Source organism: Lepisosteus oculatus, chromosome 7 (assembly GCF_040954835.1).
Source record: "Lepisosteus oculatus isolate fLepOcu1 chromosome 7, fLepOcu1.hap2, whole genome shotgun sequence".
In the NCBI taxonomy this organism is placed as follows: Eukaryota; Metazoa; Chordata; class Actinopteri; order Semionotiformes; family Lepisosteidae; genus Lepisosteus; species Lepisosteus oculatus.
In genome coordinates this window covers 37999354-38024481 of record NC_090702.1, presented here as the reverse complement: position 1 = coordinate 38024481, position 25128 = coordinate 37999354, and the positions used below count along the sequence as shown (strand labels likewise).

At 36.2% G+C, this 25128-nt stretch overlaps 1 protein-coding gene across 3 annotated transcripts in view; it reads left to right on the top strand.

Annotated features, from left to right (window-relative positions):
* aass (aminoadipate-semialdehyde synthase) overlaps window positions 1-25128 on the top strand; it is a 28254-nt gene extending 3126 nt beyond the window's left edge. For all 3 annotated transcript variants that reach the window (XM_015352525.2, XM_015352526.2, XM_015352527.2), the window contains exons 5-24: window positions 535-602; window positions 696-842; window positions 3877-3955; window positions 4044-4171; window positions 4736-4884; window positions 5182-5304; window positions 6016-6127; window positions 10369-10428; window positions 10874-10941; window positions 17631-17752; window positions 18094-18223; window positions 18591-18701; window positions 19252-19360; window positions 21054-21194; window positions 22306-22473; window positions 22721-22816; window positions 23370-23485; window positions 23578-23666; window positions 24143-24319; window positions 24454-25128. In XM_015352525.2, the coding sequence (XP_015208011.1) occupies window positions 535-602; window positions 696-842; window positions 3877-3955; window positions 4044-4171; window positions 4736-4884; window positions 5182-5304; window positions 6016-6127; window positions 10369-10428; window positions 10874-10941; window positions 17631-17752; window positions 18094-18223; window positions 18591-18701; window positions 19252-19360; window positions 21054-21194; window positions 22306-22473; window positions 22721-22816; window positions 23370-23485; window positions 23578-23666; window positions 24143-24319; window positions 24454-24572 (2312 nt within the window). In that variant the 3' untranslated portion in view covers window positions 24573-25128. The remainder of the gene's footprint in view (window positions 1-534; window positions 603-695; window positions 843-3876; window positions 3956-4043; window positions 4172-4735; window positions 4885-5181; window positions 5305-6015; window positions 6128-10368; window positions 10429-10873; window positions 10942-17630; window positions 17753-18093; window positions 18224-18590; window positions 18702-19251; window positions 19361-21053; window positions 21195-22305; window positions 22474-22720; window positions 22817-23369; window positions 23486-23577; window positions 23667-24142; window positions 24320-24453) is intronic.

Here is a 25128-nt window from a genome sequence, read left to right as displayed (position 1 = left end):
ATGCACTGTATTTCTTGGGTGTTGTTATTCCTTGAGGAACTGCCCTTGCAGCAGCTACTTGATCCTTCCTCCCCTTTCCAAGTCCTAATTTAGCAACACTGTAAGACTGTCTGGAAAGCCAAATGGAGTTTTATTAAAAAATAATTTTAAAGCTTTCACTTTTTTAAGTTCTGTTTTATCATGTGTGTTAATGCAAATATGCATGAATTGAAATTCTAAGCCAAGAACAAAAAAGCTTCATTTCCTTTCCCCTTGTGTCTTTTAATTCCTTATGATAACACACATACTGTATATTGTAACAATGCCTTTGTGTAGCAATACTGTATAATATTGTTTTTTTTTCCCCAAAAACCGACTCTAAGGATTTATGAGAGCGAACTTCTTGTAGGATTTTCACCTGGTTCAGATTTTTTCAGTCAAATTGAGGTTCCAGAAATAACTAGTGTATCCATTTTGATTCTGTACAGGATGAGTAGAATTTGGCAGCTGCAGAGCTTTGGATCATTGACAGTTGTGTTCCTTGCTTTTTTTCAGGAATGATTAATATTTTACATGGACTGGGGTTGCGCTTCCTTGCTTTGGGACATCACACTCCTTTTATGGTATAAATGTGAATCTTGTATTTTGGAGAAACAAAATAATGATAATTTTTCACAGGATATGTTTAATATTTCTTTTGTTCCTTTGACTTCTAGCATATTGGCATGGCTCATAATTACAGGAATAGCAGCCAGGCTGTACAGGCAGTGAGGGATGCTGGATATGAGATTTCTCTGGGTCTTATGCCCAAGTCCCTGGGACCACTAACCTTTGTTTTTACCGGATCAGGGAATGTCTCCAAGGTAGGTTCAGATGAAGATGTGCGTTAGAATTTGTTTTGAGTTAAAGTTTTTTTTTAATTATTTTGCCAAAAATTATCCATTTGTTTTTCACTTTAATATTGTATGTTACAAGATCTTATTAAAGGTGAAAAAAGGTCTGTCGTGATATGTCTATATTTCAGCCTTTACATCAACAAAAGCTGAAATTTCAATAAGGGTGTGTAGACTTTTGATATTCACTGTACACTAACAGAATCAACATACTGCAAAACCCTTGCACTAGGCTCAATGTTAACCAGGAATTAGAAAACAGCAAATTATTACAACACTTTTATTTGTAATTTTGTATTTGGTAAAAACATTTTTGTGAACCTTTTTATAGTTTAACAATAAACCACAAGCAGTACAGAAATACAGTAACTCTAATTCTTCTACTGTATATATTATTTAAATGTAAGATTTGGAATGCAGTCAAAGATGCATCTTTGGTGTGTCATTTTCTAGGGATAATACAGGTGGTTGTTGTTGTTGTTGTTGTTATTATTATTATTATAAATTTTAATTTGAAAGTAAAACACTGACCAGTCTAGTGAACTGTGCCTTGATATGGTATTTATCTTCAAGACACAACTGTCAGGTAATCCAGTGGTGACTTTTGTTACATGCAAAATGTTACAGACACAGACTACAAGATGTATTCTTTAGTTCTTTAACATTTCATCTTTTATATGAAGAATCAGGGAAGGTAATACAGCTTTTAAGCCATTTGTGCCTTCACATTGAAATTTTGGCTATTTGTCACTCTGAATTTCCCTTTTATAGACATTGGTTTCAGATGTTCTAAATAAATGGATGAAGGATAGCAATCAAAAGTGTCCTTCAGATTGTAAATTAAGGTCAGCTTCTTACTCACTTTAGTGTATTTTGCAAATTATATTCTTTTTGATTTTAATTGATTGTGGTTATAGAGATCTTATTATAATATGTCATGTGTAAAGTATTAATTAAACCTTTTTTTAAATCTCTTAACATACTTCATGTACTATAGGTAAATAATGAGCATGGAAAACAGTAGTTTGTTCAGTTAAATATAGATTTTTTAAAAAGTTATTAAATGAGGGGTCTTCTATAACCTATGTCTCCAGTGTGATTGTATTATCTGAGAATTTTCATAGGGATTCCAAGTTTTTTTTTACTTGGGTTGGTTTTGTAATACTTCCCTGAATTATATTTTTGGATGTTTCTCAGATTTTTCTGCAGAATATAATGTGTTGCCTTCATTAGCTTTTCAGGTGTATACAGTAGATCATATTCTGGACCATACAACTTCAAAATAGCATCATTAAAAAATAACAAATGCATAGTGGACCATAGGAGGCCACAAATCAGTAGGATGAAAAAATTCCTAGCATGGTTAGAGAAAAACAAATATTTAAGTCGGTCAATCTGGAGACTGTAAAGTTACACAGTCATATTGTTCCAGAACCTGTTCTTGTGGCTGACACCCTGGCTTTTAAAAAAAATATGTCTTGAGATTTTCTTATCAATTATCTTCTAAAACCGAAATGACAGAGTTAGGCCGATAGTAGGATAGATAGCCTCCACTTTCTGACATTTTTCCAAACTTAATTTCTTTTGCTTTATTTCATGTTTTTGTACCTTATTAGTTTGAAGTTATTGTTTTTTAGGCAGATAAACATTGGTGTAGTATTACATTTTTGTGACTGATAAGAGATGGTGTATAATTGTTTAGCATCCTTAACTGACCTAGATACATTAAGCTCTCCTGCAGTTAGTATTGGGCTGAATTTTTGGTTTTAGGTAATTGTAGTAGACATTTGAAATTTTTTTAAAAAGAAGAGCTAATAACAATTATGAAAATAGAACTGAATACTGACGAGAACTTTATCAATGTGGAAGTTGTTTTTTCACGGCCTAAAAATACATAAAAATACAAAGCTCATTTCTTATTTATATTTAAGTAATGTTTTTATTTTCTTGAGGTACAAGTTTAAATTGTCAGGCAGAGGCTAAGATGTGTAATAAGTGGTATAAAGGTCAGATTTACAAAGATGGTCTATATAGATTTGTAACCACGAAGTTCTTTTTTACGTTCTTTTGTTTATTGTTAAAATCTACAAATAAATACCATTATTTTCTATATTGCTTAGTAGAAAATACACAGTTTTATGTACTGTATGACACCCTATTACTTTAATGTGAAATGTATCGGTAGCCTTTTTGTTTAGAGGTTATCATTAAATATAAGCATGGTGAAAATTGAATTGCAAAATGAGTCATTCTGAAGAAAGTACAAATAAACATAAGCTTAGCAAGAACTCCATTTCAAAATCAAATTAGAGGAGTAGTAGTAAACCTTGGACAAGTAGAATTCTCTTTCTGGTGTGTTGCTAAATTTACTTTTTTCAGGCAGGTATAATCAAGGTTTGAGAACATTCTTAACTATATAGTTTTGGTTTGGAATACTATTTATATTAAAGCTGCCATAGTTTTGCATTTACAGTAGTTAAAATAAAACAATACACCTTTACTTGTTTCTAAATATATTTATACTGTTTTGAAGCAGATAATAATTTGAAAACTCCTATACATTTAAAATAGACTAAAAACGAAATGTTTATGCTCTAAATGGCTGTACTTCATATACCAACGACAAAGATACACTGAATGGCCTCCTCTCATTCGTGACCTTCCCTTCTTTAATAGAATAATGACTGTAGCTGTGAAAGTTACTCACTGCACTCAGTATGTGATTATGAAGGTCACTTGTACATAAAAGCACTGGTTAGGTACACATGCACCCCATAGTTCTGAAAATTTGACTGAGTGAGATGGTATAGATCTACAGTATGATCATCAGATTTCATAACCAGTTTAAGTGTGTTTATCTTGTCACAGGGATTAAAGTTGTTTTTCAGGAAAATCTCTGAATTAAACTAACTTAAATTGATTCAGTCTGTAGATCAAGCAAATGCCATTCTGATTTTTACATGTACAGGTAACATTGATATTCCTCAATCTGTCTTTTCTGCAGGGTGCCCAGGAAGTATTCAATGAGCTTCCTTGTGAATTTGTGGAGCCCCATGAATTGCAAGATGTTTCCAGATCTGGAGGTAGGTTTGTTGGTGAAGCTTTGCTGTATTAGCTGATTTTTAGCTGAATGTTCAAAACTGAAATGAAATGTATATTTTCAAATTGTAGACTTAAATAAAGTTTATGGAACTGTACTGAGTCGCCACCATCATCTTGTGAGGAAAAGTGATGGAGAATATGACCCAGTGGAATATGAACAACACCCTGAACTCTATACTTCTCATTTTAATGTGAATGTAAGTAACATTTTGTCATGTAGTTCATAATTAAAATATATATATATAATTATAAAGATGCATTTTCCTAGCTTTTGGCTGCTTGTTTGACAAAAGTCATACTGTAATTTGAAAAATTGCTTATATTACAGCTCAAGAAGGTACTTAACAGCTTTCTTTGCACCTTTTTGACATTTCCTCCTGCTGGTTCTTAGCTTGTGCAGTAGATACATAGAATGTAAAGAAATCTAATTGGTTTTAACTGTTAGCCTCTCATGTCTTACCTATTTAAAAAGAAACAGAAGAAAGAAAAGGGCTGCTTTCTCTGTGTTCTGATAAATGACCTGGTGTTATACACGTATGGATATTATCTGTTTTTCAATTCTATTGATGACCTTGGATTGGATATGGCTGTTTTCTGTTTTTTAGTGCTCTCAGGGTAGATAAGAAGTGCAAGCCAGGCTGTGTCATATCAGTTGCTATTCAAGAGTGTTAATGCAATTGTAGAGATTTACTGCATTGATCTATTATTGATTTTATGGTATTTTGTTGTATGGAAATGTGAAATGCCTTTTTGTTTTTCAGATTGCCCCTTATACAACTTGCTTGATTAATGGGATCTACTGGGACCCACACACACCTCGCCTTCTTAATCGAAGAGACGCGCAGAGACTTCTCAGACCCGTAAAGCCATCTGCTTTCTCCACTGAAGGCTGGCCAGAATTGCCACATCGGTCAGTGGCCGATGACAGTTCATGATGTGGGAATGGGGCTGAAATCATCTCAATCTGTAGACCCATAAAATATACAACCATCTTTAGAAATTGCCTAAATTATGGTTATTGTTTACAGCGAAACTTATTTGTGACAGATAAGATGTTGCCCATATTGTTGTGGCATAGACTGGATATCTCCCACCAACGTTCTGGCTCTACATACTGTATCACCAATTATCACTGTATAACATTCTTAAATGTGTAATGGGTTCTGGTTCAAAAGTTTAATTTAAATTACCCGCATTCCTTTTACAGATTTCTTGCAATCTGTGACATTTCTGCGGACACTGGGGGCTCCATAGAATTTATGACAGAGTGCACAACAATTGATAATCCATTCTGTATGTATGATGCCGACCAGCATATAGATCATGGCAGGTAAAAAAAAAATTGTCTTGTATTCACCTAATTCTTTCCACAGGCAAAATTCCCAAATCTCTTCTTTACCTATTTAAATCTAAATAGGTGTTGGGAGGAAGACAGGAAGAAGTCATACTACACATCCTATATCATGAAATATATACTGTATGATGTAGGAACAAGTAATAGGTTAATTCCATGCTGAAAAGAGAAGAAAGGAAACACAATGTTTCTGCTGTGGAGCCTTCTTCAGCTGACGCAGCTACATATACTATAGGATGTTAGGTCAAAGTTCAGTTGGATTTAAGCTTTTAAGAGAAATTAATTTAGCTGAGACTGAAAGCTACAGTACATTTAAAGTTGCATAACTTAAATGTATACAGTCTTCAAAATAGCTGCTGTGCCAAAATGTTGATCTGATTGTTTCCAGTTTAGTTCACAGTTTTGAATGGTTGTTTTTCCAAAAACTTATGCATTCTGTTATTAATTTTAGATAGGTTATGTTTTCCAATGGATTGCAATGATTGAGAATGGCATAAATTGTCCTGAGAAATAGTTTTTTTAATTACAACCCTTTAAATTTGTTTGACGTTGTCATTTTTTAAGTTTGCATATATAACTGAAATACAAATGAAATACCATTTGGCTTTATATTGCAGATGCAATTGCAGTAAAACTGCTACATTTTCTATAAATGAGTAATGTCAATTTTCTTTTTTTTTTTGACAGTGTGGAGGGCACTGGCATTCTTATGTGCTCCATTGATAATTTGCCAGCTCAGCTGCCTATAGAGGCCACTGAATACTTTGGAGACAGACTTTTTCCTTATATCTGGGAGATGGTAAGATACCAAAAAAGGGGACCATGATGTGTTGTTTAATTTTCCTGTGAATGCTGATATGCATCCTGGCCTTATATGTGATTCTTAAGGCATACTGTACCTCAGTATTTATGTATGGCTGTAGCTTTGCAAACCAACTTTGAAATCCTGATTGTGACAGACCAGAATGTTGTAATTATTAGACAAACATTGTAATGGTTTGAGAAGAAGTAATCAAATGGATTCAAGACCTCAATCTACCTGACCCTGACAAAATTTTAACCCCTAGTTTCATATGGCCAGCAGCCATATCACCCTGCAACTCACAACCGGCAACCCACTGAAGCTAAGCAGGTGTGAGCCTGGTCAGTACATGGATGGAGACCTCCTGGGAAAAACTAAGTTTGCTGCTGGAAGAGGTGTTAGTGGGGCCAGCAGAGGGTGCCCACCCTGTGGTCTGTGTGGGTCCTAATGCCCCAGTATAGCGAAGGGGACAGTACACTGTAAACAGGCGCTGTCCTTCGGATGAGATGTAAAACTGAGGTCCTGACTCTCTGTGGTCATTAAAAATCCCAGGGCGTTTCTTGAAAAGAGTAGGGGTGTAACCCCTGCATCCTGGCCAAATTTCCCATTGGCCCTTACCAATCATGGCCTCCTAATAATCCCATTCTATGAACTGGCTACATTACTCTGCTCTCCTCCCCACTGATAGCTGATGTGTGGTGAGCGTTCTGCTGCACTATGGCTGCTGTCACATCATCTAGGTGGATGCTGCACATTGGTGGTGGTGTAGAGGAGTCCCCATTACCTGTAAAGCACTTTGAGTGGAGTGTCCAAAATATGCTATATAGGTGTAAGCAATTATTATTATTATTATTATTATTATTATTATTACTACTATATGGCTATTTTCCATTGGTTGGAAACAAGGACCACCACCATGTGACAGGCATGGGACCAGTGATTAGCTAGTGAGTTTTATTCTCTAGAGCTCTGTTTTTACTACTTTAGCAATGTGTAAATCTGTTGTTATACAGTGTAAATATTTATAACTGTGCATATTCTTGCTGTGCTAAGTTACATTCTTCATTACTGATTCATTTGACTGATTTGACAGATGACAACCTAAAGTAATTTACATTTCTATGGGTGGGAATTGAAGTAGTTGTGGCAATGTACCTTACTCAGTGGTACAAAACCTGGAATTTGAACTTGCAACATTCCACTTACTAGTCTAAACCAGTGATTCACAACCGGGGGTACCTGTACCCTAGAGGGTATGTGAGCAGCTACTAAGGGGTACGTGGGTAGATTGTGGATTCAATTTAATTGTCAAAATAGAAATTACTACTTGACATTTTAATAAATATGTCAAATACTGTTTCACTTCCGATCAACATAATTGTGATTAGGAACTAAATAAATAAATAATAGATTAAATCGGTGAGATGTTGATGTCTAGTGTAGCCTATTTATAACAGTCATTCCTGCGTTATTGCACAGCACACACCTCATCTAGTTTCCCACCTGCCTGTGTCAGGTGTAACACCACTTCTTATGATTGAGAGAAGCGCGAAAGCTAGCGAGCAAAAGTAGAGAGCTAATGGATATACTGTATGGTTGAAACATCGGCTGCTATCACTCCAAGTGGCAATAACAGAATGAATTCAAATTAGGTGAGCCTACCGAAAAAAAGAAAAAAGAGACAAAGCCCAAACATCGCCATTTCCAAGATCAGTATGTTTTGTATGGCTTTACATGTACGGTTGCGGACCAACCATAGCCACTGTGTTTTTTCTGCGTGAAGTTCCATGAAGCCAGCCCATCTACAGCGGCACCTGAGCACCAAACACCCCTCCTACGTTGGTAAGACTGATGCATTTTTCCAACGAAAACTGTCTAAAGTCAAGTCAAAGCAAACTGAAGAAAGCCCCAAACTGAAGAAAGCCACAACCGATTCAGCCAAAGCACGGGAGGCTTCTTTTGCTGTGTCGCTACTTGTGGCCAAGTCAAAGGATCCTCATTCCATCGGCGAGGAACTCGTTCTCCCCACAGCCATAATTTTGGCGGAAACGATGGTTGATAAAGCAGCTGATGCAATCAAAACAGTTCCATTATGAAATAACACAGTCTGCTGTCGGATCGATGACATGTCCCTTAATATTGTTGGCCAAATGGTGGAAAACTGAATCAAGCAGGTCAGTTCGCTTTGGTGTAAGATGAATCAATAGATACTAGTGGGGAGGCACAGCTGATTGCCTTTGTCCATTACAAAGAAGAGTCTGACATAAATTAGCATATTTTGTTTTGCAAGAAGCTTACAGAGAAGATTACCAGTGAGGACATTTTTCAAGTCATAATTAGTGTTTTCAAGGTCAACGATCTGGATTGGAAATCAATCGTGCAGTCATGTATGTACTGACGGGGGAGCAGCGATGATAGGCAGAGTGCATGGGTTGCACGGGCATGTCAAGAAGGTAAAGCCCAACATTGAGTGGATACACTGCAGTATTCACTGGGAGGCATTGGCCAGTAAGATAATGAGCCCCGAGTTAAGTGCTGTTTTGAACGATGCAGTTAAATTGATCAACTTCATCCAGTCCAGACCTGTAAATCACAGATTGTTTCAAAGTCTTTGTCAAGACATTGGATCAGAGCATGAGCAGCAACTGCTTCATACTGATGTCTGGTGGTTATCCCGTGGCAAAACCCTAGAGAGACTGTTTGAACATCGCACCGAGGTATGTGCTATTCTGAAGGAGGACCTACACCCCTGAACGTGTATGACAAGGTGAATGGATTCATAAGGAAGGTCAAACTGTGGGCGAGGAAATGTGAGGGTGGAGATGTGAGCTGTTTCCCACTGCTTGATGCCCATCTTACCACCACTGACACAGACAGAGCTGCTATAGTGAAAATTGTGAAAGCAATTGTGAACTCATACTTCAGTGACATTGAAACCAGGTCTGCTAAACTGGACTGGGTCAGGAACCCTTTCAGTGTGACAGAGCAGCGGCAGCCTTCCTGCCAGGCTGCAGGAACATCTGATGGATGTGTCCTCAGACCGTGGGCTGAAGATGAAACATGCAGACAAGGCCCTGACACAGTTCTGGTGTGATGTGGTATAGGAATACCCTGAGTTGGGGAAATATGCACTTAATAAACTTTTACCCTTTGGATCTACCTACTGGTGTGAAGTGGCTTTCTCAGCTTTGACCCAAATCAAAACCAAGCAGAGGAAAAGACTCAATGTGGAGAACAGCCTGATTACATCCATAGCCACACTGCCCCCAGAAATGTCAAAACGTTTGAAAGACAAAAAGCTCAGGTGTCTCAATAAAAGGAGATTAATCTGGCTCTGTTTCTTCACCCACAGTATCAATAATTGGTCTTTTGGTTTAAAGCAAATCATTTTAATAGTATCCAGTATCCAGGAGGAGAAGTAATGTGGTCTCCAACAGGGCCCTGTTTTACACTTTAGTTTTGCTTTGTTTTGTAGCATTCTTTTGTGTGTGGTAATCCTTGTCTATTATTTTGCGGCTTTGTATTGAAGATTTTGAGTATTCTGCATTGCAATCATGCCAGGGATGCACCCAAGTGATTGTATTATTTTTATTATTTATTGTGCATATTATTTTTGTGTCCAATTACTGAACAGTACAGTGCTGAAAGATGTACAGTACTGTATTGACATGTTTGTTAAACTGTAATATTATCAGATATATTTATGGTACTATGTATTTTTAAGTGTATGCTATATTTTGTGTTTAATTGTTCTAATTATAGATTTTTGAAATGTTTTTTTTCCATCTATCGATATTTCATTCCTGTCCCCACATGTAAAGATTGGAATTTTCTTTATACGTCATGGCCTGCTAGCTGCAGTTTCCATTATCTCTCTTGCTATGTGCCACTCTCTACGATAAGCAACAACCAAGAAAGGGTTACTTCCGATTTACACAAGATTCGGATTGCATAAAGACTTGAAAAACCGAACACTTACATAACCAGGGGGAGTCGATGTATACACTTTGCAATCACTAAAAACTGAACAAAGGAAACAAGGTTAAAGGGGATAAAAACATGAGTTAGTGTGAGATGTAAAAGATGCTGATTATATTTTAGTTCTAAATCACTATGCTATTTTATGCATGTTGAGAAGGTTTTCTTGACAAGGTAATTCATTTTACTAAAACAAAAACAATACACATACCATCTAGACCTCTTAATCTTATAATACAAATATTTTCTGTGCTTCACAGCTTTCTTCAGATGCTGCACTTCCTTTGGAAAAACAACAGTTCTCCCCCCAAGTGAGAGATGTAAGTTTTAGAAGTTTTTTTTCTTTTTAAAAAAACATGTGCAGTGCTCACTTCCATGTATCTCACTCAGAACTGCAGAAGGCAATCGTCTCAACAAAAGATCCCCAGAACTTGAATTTTCTCTTAATATACAACAGTATTTGTCCAGAGAGTTCATTCATGCTAAATAAAGCTAAGATTCACTACCTTTTTAATGGCCATACTAACCTTTTCTACTTTCTTTCCATTCCCAATATCGAGACTATTCTTCAAAATAATGTTTCTATGCAGTACAACTCCTTAAAAACACATTTGCTTATTCTTCTTAAACTTTGAATATGCCTGTACCTTTCAAGCCTGTTCTGGTAACTGATCAATCACAGTCACACCCACCACCAGGAGTCAGTGTCTCATCTTTCTGTGGATTTAAGATGAATCTATTTTGATTTTCTTTTTTTGATTATAGGCAGTAATTGCATCTAATGGAAGGCTGACTCCAAAGTTCGAATATATTCAGAAACTCAGGGAAAGCAGGTGAGGATTTTATCCTTTTATTTTTTTAATACTGTGCATGCTCTTGGCTCCTTCTATTTCATGTTGTTGCAGCTATTATAAGTGTTTTTCAATCTGACATTGGAAGATAAAACAAATACTGTGTATAAGTCTTTATACTGTAACGCTTATGGCCGACAGGCACTGTGTAAGAGCCGGCGTACCAGAGCAGGTGACGTCACCGCCCTTCCCTGTGATAGCAGGACTACAGCTACTGGGCTGTAGGGAGATCTCTCTTTGGCTCACCAGGCTGGGTCCCTGTTGAGTGACGCGGGAGTCCCGGGTTCGAGCCCCCGACGGTGGGGGGCCGACCTAATGCGGCAAGGGTGCCCGCCTGAACCCCCGTTGCGTTACAATACTTTTTACTAAATTTGTGCATCTTATCACTGAGCAAAAATTGTATTTTTAACGCAAACTTTGTAATCTTGTGCAGAAAAGGTAAGAAAAGAAATTCTGAGAAAGAGAACAGGTTGAGGGAGGGAAGTTAATACACTTAATTTACTTTCTTTTCAGTTTTTACCTTGATGTAATAATTATTACAGTAGTGCAGTGTTTAACATAGTAATAAAAACAAGATACAAAAAGTAAAGAAAATGCTCTCTACTAATAATGAATAAAACAAACTCGAATACAGCGTAAGATATTATATCATAATTGCTTGATATTATTTGTTTGTACATGCAGTAACTTGATTTATAGGGGGAAAACAATGCTTTTTAAGTAACCAGTACTCATTTTCATTTAAAGACCTACTGTCAATAATTACTAAGATTATTTCTGAAATAAATAGCAATTGTAACAAAAATATTACTATGGAAATGCTTGTTTTGCAAGCTGCAGAACCATGCCTAATTCTCCCCATAAGGTATTAAGTTCCATATCTGTGAATTGACCATTTGCTAAAACCTCTAGATACCTAAGCCTCGGGATACTAAGAAAAGACATAAAACAAGTAATACAACTGTTTTTAGATGTTTAGAAATTAATGCTAGAAGCCTAAGGAACAAATTCCAAATGCTCTAAACAAGAAAATTCCATGAGCAACTGTATTAACATGTAATTATTACTCTATAAGAATAACTGAGATGTGACTAGAGGAGGATGATGGGTGTGTACTGTATATCATACTGTCACAGTTTTTTAGAACAAATACACATCATAGACAGGGAGGACTATATGTACAGAGGTGGGTATTAAAAAGGCAACATGCCATTGCTTCCAATAGTCATTTGTTGGATTTTTACAAATCTTAGTATATCAAATCCGGTTCAAATCCTGTGGCTGGCAGAGGAATCCTCTGTTGGGCCCCTGAGCAAGGCCCTTAACACCAACTGCTCCAGGGGTGCCGTATAAATGGCTGACCCTGCGCTCTGACCCCAAACTTCTCTCCCTGTCATTGTGTCTCATTGAGAGCAAGTTGGGGTATGTGAAAAGACAAATTCCTAATACAATAAATTGTATATTGCCAATAAAGTGATCTTAAAAAAAATCTTAAACAGCTGAAACAAGAGGATACAGTCATTTTAAGATGCATATTTGTTAAACTGAAAAAGACATTAAGTCCTTGATAGTCTGTTAATGTAGACAATCTATTGCAGTTATGGACACAAGAGTAGTGTATGAACAGATCAGGAATGCATTTCTTTTGCAAATTTAAGACACTCTTATTTATTTATTTTGTCTAATAAGCCGTGATGTTGGTACACAAAAAAACAGGATCATCAGAGAAAAAGGTGGCTAAACTTCAAAAACAAAAATGAAATGTACTGTATGTTGATTTCAATTAATAAATTACAAAAATGTGGCCTAAATTGTTTAATGGAAAAAACAGGAAAGGAACTCTCTAAAGACTGTAAATAAAATCAGGATTTGTTACACAAATTACTTGCCATTACATTAACATAACTTTACATTTACTGCTAATGCTATGGAAATAATAGTCGAAGCTAAATGGAGAATTTTTACAAAATAATAGCATTTTTAGATATAGCCGCGATGGTCTTAAGAATGGAAAGTCTTATTTGACTTCATTTTCTATAACTTTTTTAAAAGCAACAAGGACAGTGACATATCTTCAGTTCTCAGGAAGGCTTTTTGAAGGGTTCCTCGTGAAAAATGACACTCAAATTTGAAGCTATAAGATTCAAGATGGTGGATCAGAATTTGGTGGCATTTCATTCCTAGGGTGCCTTCTGTATGCTTTTGCATGATCTCTCTGTGGTTGCCCAGGCTTTTCCCAGATGCTCTGGTTTTCTCCTACCAGCCAGAGATATGTCCAGGTTTAGTAGTAAATCAAGTCTGTCTGTTTTTGTCCTGCAAATGTCTGGCATCCAGTCCAGGATATATTCTGTGTGTTTGCTAGGCTAGGCTAGGTTCCTGCTTACTGCTACCGTGTATTGGGGAAAAAAAAGAACAATTGACTTGCATTTATTAAAGGGAAATGTTTAATAAATGTCAGGCTTTCAGTTAAATATTTTCACCTCACCAGACCTCACTGTCTTTCTGCCTCTTTATACAGTGCCTTGCGAAAGTATTCGGCCCCCTTGAACGTTTCAACCTTTTGCCACATTTCAGGCTTCAAACATAAAGATATAAATTTTTTATTTTATGTGAGGAATCACCAACAAGTGGGACACAATTGTGAAGTGGAACGAAATCTATTGGATTTTTGAAACTTTTTTAACTAATAAAAAAATGAAAAGTGGGGCGTGCAAAATTATTCGGCCCCCTTGCGTTAATACTTTGTAGAGCCACCTTTTGCTGCGATTACAGCTGCAAGTCGCTTGGGGTATGTCTCTATCAGTTTTGCACATCGAGAGACTGAAATTCTTGCCCATTCTTCCTTGCAAAACAGCTTGAGCTCAGTGAGGTTGGATGGAGAGCGTTTGTGAACAGCAGTTTTCAGCTCTTTCCACAGATTCTCGATTGGATTCAGGTCTGGACTTTGACTTGGCCATTCAAACACCTGGATACGTTTATTTGTGAACCATTCCTTTGTAGATTTTGCTGTATGTTTGGGATCATTGTCTTGTTGGAAGATAAATCTCCGTCCCAGTTTCAGGTCTTTTGCAGACTCCAACAGGTTTTCATCCAGAATGGTCCTGTATTTGGCTGCATCCATCTTCCCCTCAATTTTAACCATCTTCCCTGTCCCTGCTGAAGAAAAGCAGGCCCAAACCATGATGCTGCCACCACCATGTTTGACAGTGGGGATGGTGTGTTGAGGGTGATGAGCTGTGTTGCTTTTACGCCAAACATATCGTTTTGCATTGTGGCCAAAATGTTCTATTTTGGTTTCATCTGACCAGAGCACCTTCTTCCACATGTTTGGGGTGTCTCCCAGGTGGCTTGTGGCAAACTTTAGACGAGACTTTTTATGGATATCTTTGAGAAATGGCTTTCTTCTTGCCACTCTTCCATAAAGGCCAGATTTGTGCAGTGTAAGACTGATTGTTGTCCTATGGACAGACTCTCCCACCTCAGCTGTAGTTCTCTGCAGTTCATCCAGAGTGATCATGGGCCTCTTGGCTGCATCTCTGATCAGTCTTCTCCTTGTCTGAGCTGAAAGTTTAGAGGGACGGCCAGATCTTGGTAGATTTGCAGTGGTCTGATACTCCTTCCATTTCAAGATGATCGCTTGCACAGTGCTCCTTGGGATGTTTGAAGCTTGGGAAATCTTTTTGTATCCAAATCCGGCTTTAAACTTCTCCACAACAGTATTACGGACCTGCCTGGTGTGTTCCTTGGTCTTCATGATGCTCTCTGCACTTTCAACAGAACCTTGAGACTATCACAGAGCAGGTGCATTTATACAGAGACTTGATTACACACAGGTGGATTCTATTTATCACCATCAGTCATTTAGGACAACATTGGATCATTCAGAGATCCTCGCTGAACTTCTGGAGTGAGTTTGCTGCACTGAAAGTAAAGGGGCCGAATAATTTTGCACGCCCCACTTTTCATTTTTTTATTAGTTAAAAAAGTTTCAAAAATCCAATAGATTTCGTTCCACTTCACAATTGTGTCCCACTTGTTGGTGATTCTTCACATAAAATAAAAAAATTATATCTTTATGTTTGAAGCCTGAAATGTGGCAAAAGGTTGAAAAGTTCAAGGGGGCCGAATACTTTCGCAAGGCACTGTATATCTGCCTGGTTGTATGAATTCAGAGTAGACTGGGGGAGATACAGGTAGGATTGTTACTAAGCTAAGCATATTAATTCTCCTGTTATACCAGCCCTAGATATTAATCTAATAAGATCAGTAGTTTTATTTTTCCTCCAGTCCCTCAATATGTAAGCCTTTCTTGTGTTTTAGTGCCACATCTCCCACAGAATAGCCAATTGTATCCTGTTTACAGAAAATAGTATGGACATGGAAAACATAGTGGCAATCCATAAACCCACCTTCCTTTGTCTCTGGTAGTTTTTGGATGTTTGACTTCCTACTATGATTTGAACCATATTATTGATAGTGAAATCTTGGCTTTGCAAGTTATCTGCCTTCCATGTTGATATATATATATATGTGAATGTTTTTGTTCCTTGATTCATCTTAAAAGTACACTTAAATGGCTCTCATAGCTAAAGGTTTATAAGCCTGGAGTGTCCATGTCTTTTCTATTCATAAGAACTATTCATTTTTTTCTATAAAAGTACATTTAGAACTCTCTTTGGAAGAAAACTACCCTCTTCTTCCTTCTTCCTTATAGAAAAGATAGTGAAAGAATCAGTAAACCACATGATGTTCGCTAAAAGCTTAATTAAATACTTATGTGATTAAAGGCATTGCAAAATTAAATCAGATGAGTGCTTATACTGTTTCTATCTTTGCGATTCAAGCTAACATTTGGCCCAAGCTGTGAGAATATTGTTGATTTGGAAGCTGGATATTCAAGAAATAAAATTCCTAACTGATAAAATCCAATACAACAAAATGTTATTTTTGTTACAAAGTGTCTAGAAAGCTTTTTCTTTTTTGATTAGATGTGTTTGTTTTTTTCCATTTTACATGGCAATATGTTTAGTTTGAGTGAATAAAAGAAATGGCCACTTTAATTCTTTTTTGGTATTCATTAACAGTTTTCCATTAAAATCACAGATGCAACAGTTGGCATTCCTGGCTACTGTATATTATTCACTCATTCATTAAAAGTAAAATAATTGGCACTATATTCAAAACAGCTAGACCCTTAAATAGTGTTTGATCCCTACAAGGATTTAAATACCTAAGCTTTTAGAATAAATAATATTTATTTGTCTATAGAATATATAAATATAGTTAGAAGTGCCTGTTATTTGTAAAACCATATTAATTTGATAATTGAATCATGTCTAGTTTATAGAAATTTCATTTATCCTACTAGCTAGTAGGTACAATTTCTTGTGAGTTATTTCCTTTAAAACTCATAGCCTAAAACATATTTGTGATATTCTTGTGAATGTGAAAGAAAGTGAAAAGGAAAGTACACTCTCTTAAAAGAGAGTGCAACACTATTTGTATTATTTGGGGTTAGAAAGAATCAGCTTTGGTGAGTGCATTTGAAACCACAATAAAAGTAACATGTACATAGTTACTTGTAAAACCAACAATTTACATCACAAAATAGACTAAATTTCCAGGTATGTGCAGCACCATATTCAGAGCGAGGCAACAAAACTTCTAGTGACACCCCTATTACATCTCTTTTAATCCAATTGAAATATTGCTCTTGATTCTGACACAGTTTGCTGGCAAATACAACTTGTTAACTCTGCATGCGGAACAAATTAGAACATTTCTGCGGTGAAATGTCTGCTCCACAACCTTTACCTTATTTGCTTGTACATTACATCAGTCATTACTAGTGAGCAGTAAGGGGCCGCATCACGTCACAATTCATGGGAACTCTCATTCTTGCCGGTGGTGAGACCATGGGTTTGCGACAACATAGCGACTTATAGTACTTTCACAAAGTTCACTATGTTGTGCTTAATTTGAAATTTGTAAAAGTTTTATACCGTCAATTGGTTTATTTTTTGTTATTGTTAAATTGTTACCAAGTTTTAATAACTGGTCTGAGAAATTGGGACTGCAGTTCCCCTTTAAAATTCTATTATTTTACGTATTAAGACATATCTGACCTTCACCAAGTCCTCACAAAGTCCCAGCAGTAGATATATCTAACCTCGAGTGACAAATAAGACACATAAGTGTCATTATGTACTGTACTAAATAAAACAATCACCCAACACTCAGAAGTCTTGTGTGAAAAAGTAAGCGTTCCCTTACTGCTTCCATGTCAGTTAAGAAGTATTTCGAATTAAGTGCTGCTACACAAGTGCACATGATTAGTTGATCATAAGGAAGTGCTTCCACCTGTATATAAAGTAAGAAACTGTGAGTTTGGTCTGGAGCACTCAGGTTTGTTGTAACACATCATGCCTTTGTCAAAAGATATCTGTGAAGGTCTCAGAGAAGGAATCGTTGCTGCTCACCTGTCTGGGAAAGATTATAAAGCCATTTCCAAATAATATGAAGTCCACCATTCCAAAGTGAGAAAGAATTTACTAATGGAAGAAGTTCAAGACAGTTGTCAATGTACCCAGGAGTATTATTGGAGAAGATGCCAATGTTGATGTCTGTGATCGTATGAATTTACTGCTGATAAAATATTTTTTTTATTTTAGAGAACATGCACAGATTCTTAAAATGGGTGGTAAACGGAGAGTGCTGTTGCTAGGATCTGGATATGTATCTGGGCCAGTCATCGAGTACCTCACTAGAGATTCAGGCACACAAGTAACAGTAGGTAAGGGCTGTGTTGCTTCCTTGCAGGATAACAATCATAATGAACTTTGCTGTAAAACTCATTGGTTCCTTCAAAGATTAACTTTAAGATCATAGTTGATATGTTTTAGATTTGCATATACAGTATCAGTAATAAGAATATACAGCACTGTACTTGGTACAAAATGTGCTCATGTTTTTTTAAAGTAAGTTGCATAACAATTTAGAAATTCTCCTGTGCAGTTATTTAGTGTTAATGCTCTGGTTAATTTAGATTTACCAGCCAATTTGTCAGCGAATCATCATGACTTAAATCCGTTCCATGTTCACTTGATCATTATATGTTTTTCTCTTTCTAATCAGCATCTGTGATGAAAGATCAGGCTGAAGAGCTAGCTCACAAGTATCCTAACACCATCCCTGTTATGCTGAATGTGACCAATCAGGAGAACCGTCTTAATTCTCTTATTAAAGACCATGATCTAGTCATCAGGTATTTACATCACAGTACAAAAAATCTGTTTTTGTTCAAATTGGTGTTAACTGTTAACGAATATTCAAAACATGTAGAATCTAGTTGTTTTGTTTTCAGAACTCAAGAAAAATGTACACATGTAGTTGCAGTTCATCTAATTGAGGAGTATGGTTCTTTCGGTTAATTATTATAATTGTTTATCAGCTTCTCCAGTATCTGTTATCATTTTTAAGAATCTGATTTTTTTTATTGTCCTTGGTATCAGACTTGTGTTATTTCAAGATCTGAAACTTTTGTTGTTATTAAGTTTAATCGACTCATTCTTCTCGTACAATTTTCTAATTTTTCTTTGGCGCCTGGTGAATATTTTTCTTTCTGTTAACAGTTTGCTGCCTTATTCATTTCACCCCATGGTTGCAAAACATTGTATTAATAATAAAGTGAACATGGTCACAGCAAGTTACCTCTCTCCAGCCATGAAAGAACTTCAGAAAAGGTAAGTTCCAGCAGGTCTGCTGTTTATTCACAATTCAAGCTTTCCATACAGTGGTAACATGGGAGTCTTCCATTTCAATTGGCATACTTGATAAATAAGGTTCATAACATTAATTGATTTTAATTATAGTTTTAAAACGTTTAATGTGCTTAAATAATCCTAAACCATTAATTAAATCAATGCTGTTTAAAGTTACAAAAACATCTTGTATTTACTTTAGTATTCATTAATAGTAATTAAGATGTGCAAATCAGAAGGTATCTCCTGTTATGCATAATATATGTAGTAATGCTACTTCTTTTCCAGTGACATTTATACAGATAAGTATTTTACTTGAACAATTCAGGTGAAGTATCTTCCTCAAGGGTACAACAGCAGTGTCTCACTTGGGATTCAAACCCACAGCCATCCTGTTATAAGTCCAGTGCCCTAACCACTGCTCTATACTGTTGCCCTGAATAGGTAAATGATTTGATGTGAAACTAATCATTGCAGTCTCATTAGCTTGTTAGTCCATGTTAACTTTTTATACATTCCTTATTGTCCATAGTGCAGAAGACGCTGGCATAACTATTGTGAATGAAATGGGTCTAGATCCTGGCATTGATCACATGTTGGCAATGGATTGCATCAATCAGGCAGCAGCAGATGGATGCATTGTACGTATATTTTTGTGTAAATAATAGCAGTATGCTACACCTTTTACACTTATCACCTTCTGGAATTTTGTGTGCTTTTTTTCAACCTAGCACTACTCAGAGATGGACCTGGTATTGGAAGTCATGCATAAAATCACTAACAAATATGCAAAAAGTATATACATTAATCCCTAACTATACGAGGAACCATTGTATGAGTTTTAATTTATGTGATTTCTGTTTTTTTTTCATTTAACGAGCAGATTTTCACTCTTACGAACTGGGTTCTCGTAGAGCATTTTCTTCTCATGAGGAATTTACTTTTTATTTTTATAATAAAGGCTTATGTGTCAAGTGCATATAGTACCTAATTGTTTACGACTGCTAACAATGTAACATTGTTCTGTACAATACCAGAAATTAGTATTGTTTTTATATCTGTTGTTCATGCTTCGGCTAATGAATTTCAGGGAACATTTTTCCTCAAGTTCTGGATGGAATGGGAATTGAATATCAATCATACATGTTTTCACTTTACAAGCAGTTTTCAAGGAATGAAATAAGATTGTATAACAAGGGTACAATCTTAGCTTGAGTGCTGCTATCCCAAAAAGATTCAGCCTGTATGTGTGCACATATTAATTACCTTTGACTAACCTTTCAACCAGGTACATTTTGTTGTACTTACAGTGTTAATCAGGGGACAGTGCATTAATGTGTATTTAGGTATGTCATTTATTCATTTCTTAAATCCATATATGTAAATAAATTAGCAGTTTCACATGTTTATATTGGTGGGCATTACCGGAACAGTTCAGTTGCAGCACAGAGGCTTGCGGTTCTAACCGTTATATTGTGTAGTGCTTTAGCATTATATATTATATGTTCTGTCATATGTTCTTCAATAGTTAAAGTGTGTACATTTTCAATAAACAGGGCATTATGAATGTGTTCTGTGTAGTTACCTTCATCTGTGCCATTTAATTTGTGATTCAACACTAGTTTAGGGACGACATAAGTATATTTTTATATTTTATAGTTGTGTGTATGTATACATGAACAGGATCAAATTTGTTTGTTGCAATATTTCCAACCAGTATCATATGACACCATTGCAATTAAATTTGCTATTCAACATTTTTCAATTTGATAGGCTTTCTAATCAGTTTTTGTTCATTTTTGGTTATTATTACCGTTAAGTGTTACTGATTAAATAATTATGGAGGTTCTGAAGCTTAATTTACATCTTTCGCTTCTTCCAGTTTTTTTTTATAGATTGTATTATTCTGAGATTTAACAGCTTGAGATACCATGTGTTTGTGAGGATGGCATCATTTGTGCTTTTTTTCCCTTTTTGACCTGGTGGATTAATTTTGCTAAAACCCAACACTGTCTCCCACCCGACGTTCCATTGTTTCAAAAACAATGAGAGAGATGCCTCTCAAGATGTGTTATGATCACACATTTTCACAGTGCCTGCTGAACGAGGTGGGATGTGATTGCTGTCTTTGTATCATGTAGGGATAATGTGGGTGAAATTCAGCACGCACTTGGCACTGAGCGAGTAAAAAGACAGTCGGGCTGTCAATAATATTACAGTAATTCTTCTCTTGCAGAAGTGTGTAATTTTAAATTTAGGGCAGTGTGGAAACGCTATTGATGTGCAGTCTTTAATGAGGGAAAAAGCTTATTTTCTTTCACACTGTGACTTCAGGTGGAATCCTACGTATCTTTCTGTGGAGGACTTCCTGCCCCAGAGTGCTCCGACAACCCATTGCGCTACAAGTTCAGCTGGAGTCCTTATGGGGTCCTGCTGAACACCATCAGTCCTGCTACCTTTTTGAAAGATGGAAAGGTAGGCAACTTCTTAATGTGTGCCATTTGTAACTTAAACTTCCTAAAATTAAAAGAAATACGTGTTAATTTTCTTTTCTAAAATTTCTTTATTTTATACAGTAGGTTCTCGACATCTGCAAAATTAACATTCACAGATTTGCTTATTCACAATTCTATCTGGCAGGGGTCTTGCATAGAAGAAAAGCAAACTGAGCTGAAGATTGTTAATCGCAACTTCCAAATTAGCAGCACAGCAGTCTAGGTACCTGAGACGAATCGAGTAGTGACTGAGCCTCTTCTGGAGACCTGGCCATGTACACACAACCCAACATCTGCATCTTAACCTGGTCTTCTTTATATATTGTACAGAAACCTTCAGGTTCCATGTCTGCATTGTGGGGAATGACAGGCTGGCGATGACTTTACAGGTTTTATTGCCTGTTTTATTACAGTGCATTGGCGATAAGCATGGAGGCAGAGAAAGAAAGTGCAAGCTGGACGGAGATGAGGATTCATGTAGTTTTTCATCTGATCACTATAGATTTGTAATGCTATTTAAATTAACCTCAAGCCAATGCATTAGTACTTTAATTAGCATATAAAGGAGGGTTACTTATGTATTTTAACCATAAACACTATATACTTTGGTACATGACACAACTGTATAGAGATGGACTTGGTTATATGCAACTTGGGCAATTTGCGACAGTTGACTGCAAGGTTCCCTTGTGCATGTTGAGACTCTACTGTATATTTCTTCATTGTGATGTGTTTTTGCTGCTAAGCAGAGGAAAGAGTAGTGGTTCTTCTTTGTAAGCATCAAGCTTAGTATACATTAGATTTCTGTTGTCCCTTGTAATTGATCTTAACTAGAGCTCATGTTCCTGGATATTGAGTGGGGCCTCATAAGCATCAAGACTTCTCCAGCAAAAATAATCTTTCCATCAGGCATTTATATAAATGTTGTTTAAGTTAAAGATAATGATACACTTCTTTCAACACAGGCATGGATTTGCTCTGCAAAAAGTGCTCAGCAAAAAGTGCAGTCACTGAATATGCATAATAATGCATACTTACACACCGAAATCTGACACGTGCCATTTCTCTGTGTCTCTGCCCCCTGTGTTCAGGTGATCAACGTTCCTCCAGGAGGAGCTCTGTTGGACTCTGTTACTCCATTGGATTTCTTCCCAGGCTTTAATCTAGAGGGGTTCCCCAATAGGGACAGCACTAAGTATGTTGAACCTTATGGCATCCAGTCAGCTCAAACAGTGATAAGGGGGACGTTGAGATTCAAGGTACGTTGCAGTCTTTTGTTGTTGTTGCTTGGCAATACTAAAGGGTATATTAAGTAGTATTAAGTATTATATTTTAAAGACCTAAAAGAGACTTCCATAAATCCATAAAAAGTTCCATAATTTTGAAAATAGTGTCCTCAGAAAGTATTTTCAATAGCTGTATTCAGTATTCAGACCTTGATAAATATTGTGCTGTCATCTTGAAGCTTATACATCTATGCAGTGCTCATCCTTTCTGTTTCAACAGGGGTTCTCCAATGCTATGAGTGGGCTTCTCAAGTTGGGTCTGATAAACACAGAGCCCTGTCCAATGCTGAACACTGGGAGTGCTCCGGTTACATGGGTAGGTCTTGAGAAAACAGTGAAAGTACTTAGAAAGTAAATCATCTCTTCATACCAATCTGTCTGTACACTTAGTGTGATTGACAACCCACAGGTGAATTGCCACAAAATGGATGATCCTGTTACAGGTTCTGCCCTTTGACTGTTTCATCAGAATGACACATCTTTATAATCATATAAACTCTTCCTATAGTTGATTATCATTATTGAAAAATCACTTTTGAAATTGAGATTTCTTCAGCTGACTTTGTCTAGGTAAAATATTCTCAAATGGAAAAGAGATAATTTAATTAGAAATTGAATTGTTTCTGAATGATTGAATTGTGTAAACAAAGCACTGTGTATTACTTTTGAATATTTTGTAAAAGTATGTAAAATTTAAAACGTATCTGAAGAGTTCTTCTTTCTCACACAGTTCTCTCTTTAGTCTATTACAAATTGTGGTAAACTGTAAATATTTTAATAATCAAAGGTTTGCCCAAAGATAAGCTAGAATACTTAGTTATGAGTATCCTTGGTGCTGCCTAAATTGCTTCCTTAATGGTGTCCCGCAGAAAGAACTTCTATGCCATCTTGTTGGAATTTCGCCATCAGTCAGCATGGATGAATTTAAAGAGGCCGTCTACAACAAAATTGGGAAAGATGATTACAGGATGCAGATGCTGAACTGGTCAGGAATTCTTTAATGTAAATCTCCCTCATAATTTAATAACTGAAATATCAAGTGTTTGATGTAAAACCTGATAATTGTATTCTTGCTAGGTTTGACATGTTAAGTGAGCATCCTGTTCCAAAGGCAGATACTGTGCTAGATGCACTGGCAAAACACCTGGAAGCAAAGCTCTCATTTGGTATGTGCAAAAGAATAACCTGATTTACTTTTTTAATACTGAAGTCTGGCAATAGAATTTCTAAGTATAATGTATGCATTCATCATCCATTTTCTGTATCTAATTAGTCCAATACATGTTCACAGTGAGCCACAGCCTAACTCATCAGACAGTGAATGCAAGGCAGCATATATTGTGAACAGGACACCTGTCCATCACAAGGTACACACACACGAGCACTCATTCACACATGCATATGGGGGACAATTTAGAAGTATTTGGAATGTTGGAGGAAAAGTAGCACATGAAGAACACAAACATGGCCTCAAGGAGAACATATAAACTCCCCACAGAAGGTGAACATATAAACACCCCACCACTTTGCTTTCCAAGTGTAATGTAACATAACATTAATAAATAATGAAGTAAAGAGTTAATGATGTTTCCATTTTGTAAAAACATTTCTTTCTAATGAGTGATCTTTTTTCTTTTTTTAGAGAAGGATGAAAGTGATATGATCATTTTACGAAATGATGTGGGCATAAGACACTCCACTGGAGAATTAGAAACCAAGCATATCAGTCTGGTCGTATATGGAAATTCTAAGGGATACTCTGCGATGGCTAAAACTGTGGGCTATCCTGCAGCGATTGCTGCAAAGATGGTGCTGGATGGTGAGAATTTATAGACTGCATCTGTTTTTTAAGCAAAGTGAAAAAAGTAATCATTTGATTAGAATATATACTGTAGGATGTACTGTACAATGAGCTACAGAAATTCATCTCTAACACTTTTCCTTGTTTTTCAGGAGAAATTCAGACAAAAGGACTAGTTCTTCCCTTAACCAAAAACATCTATGGACCTCTATTAAATCGCCTACAAGCTGAAGGAATAAAATTTACGACAACAAGCTCATTTTCAAATTAGGCAAATACTGTCCTGTACACTATATAGGTAATGCATGTTTGCTATACTGAGTTATACTGTACATTTTAATTTTATTTTTTTCCAAAAGGAATATGTATTTTTGAGTGATGCAAGTCCTTTTAGAAGTAAAGTGCATTTCAGACAATCATTGTTACACACTTTGTGTGATGAATGCAGAAATCCTTTAGCCTCAGTTATTTCAAGTAATAGGACACTGTACAGCAGGTGTAGTGATTTGGTGAATTTACAGTTTGCTTGTTTTATTAAAATATGTATGTACTGTACCAATGACCAAAAAAGGGATCTTAAACTCCTGTAATTTTAAACCCCGAAGCACACATATACAGTAAGCATTAACTGTAGCATTAATGTGATTCAGCTTTCTTAGCTTTCTTAGTTTTTCTGTAGTCTTGCACCTACCCCTAAAGTGAACATTGCACTATAGGCCAGTAACATTGACTGTAATGTTTTCATTCATTTAATAAGTGATGTTAACAGTTTGTTTTGGATTTTAATCATATATTATGAAACTTGGCCAATAAAAAATGAAAATGAA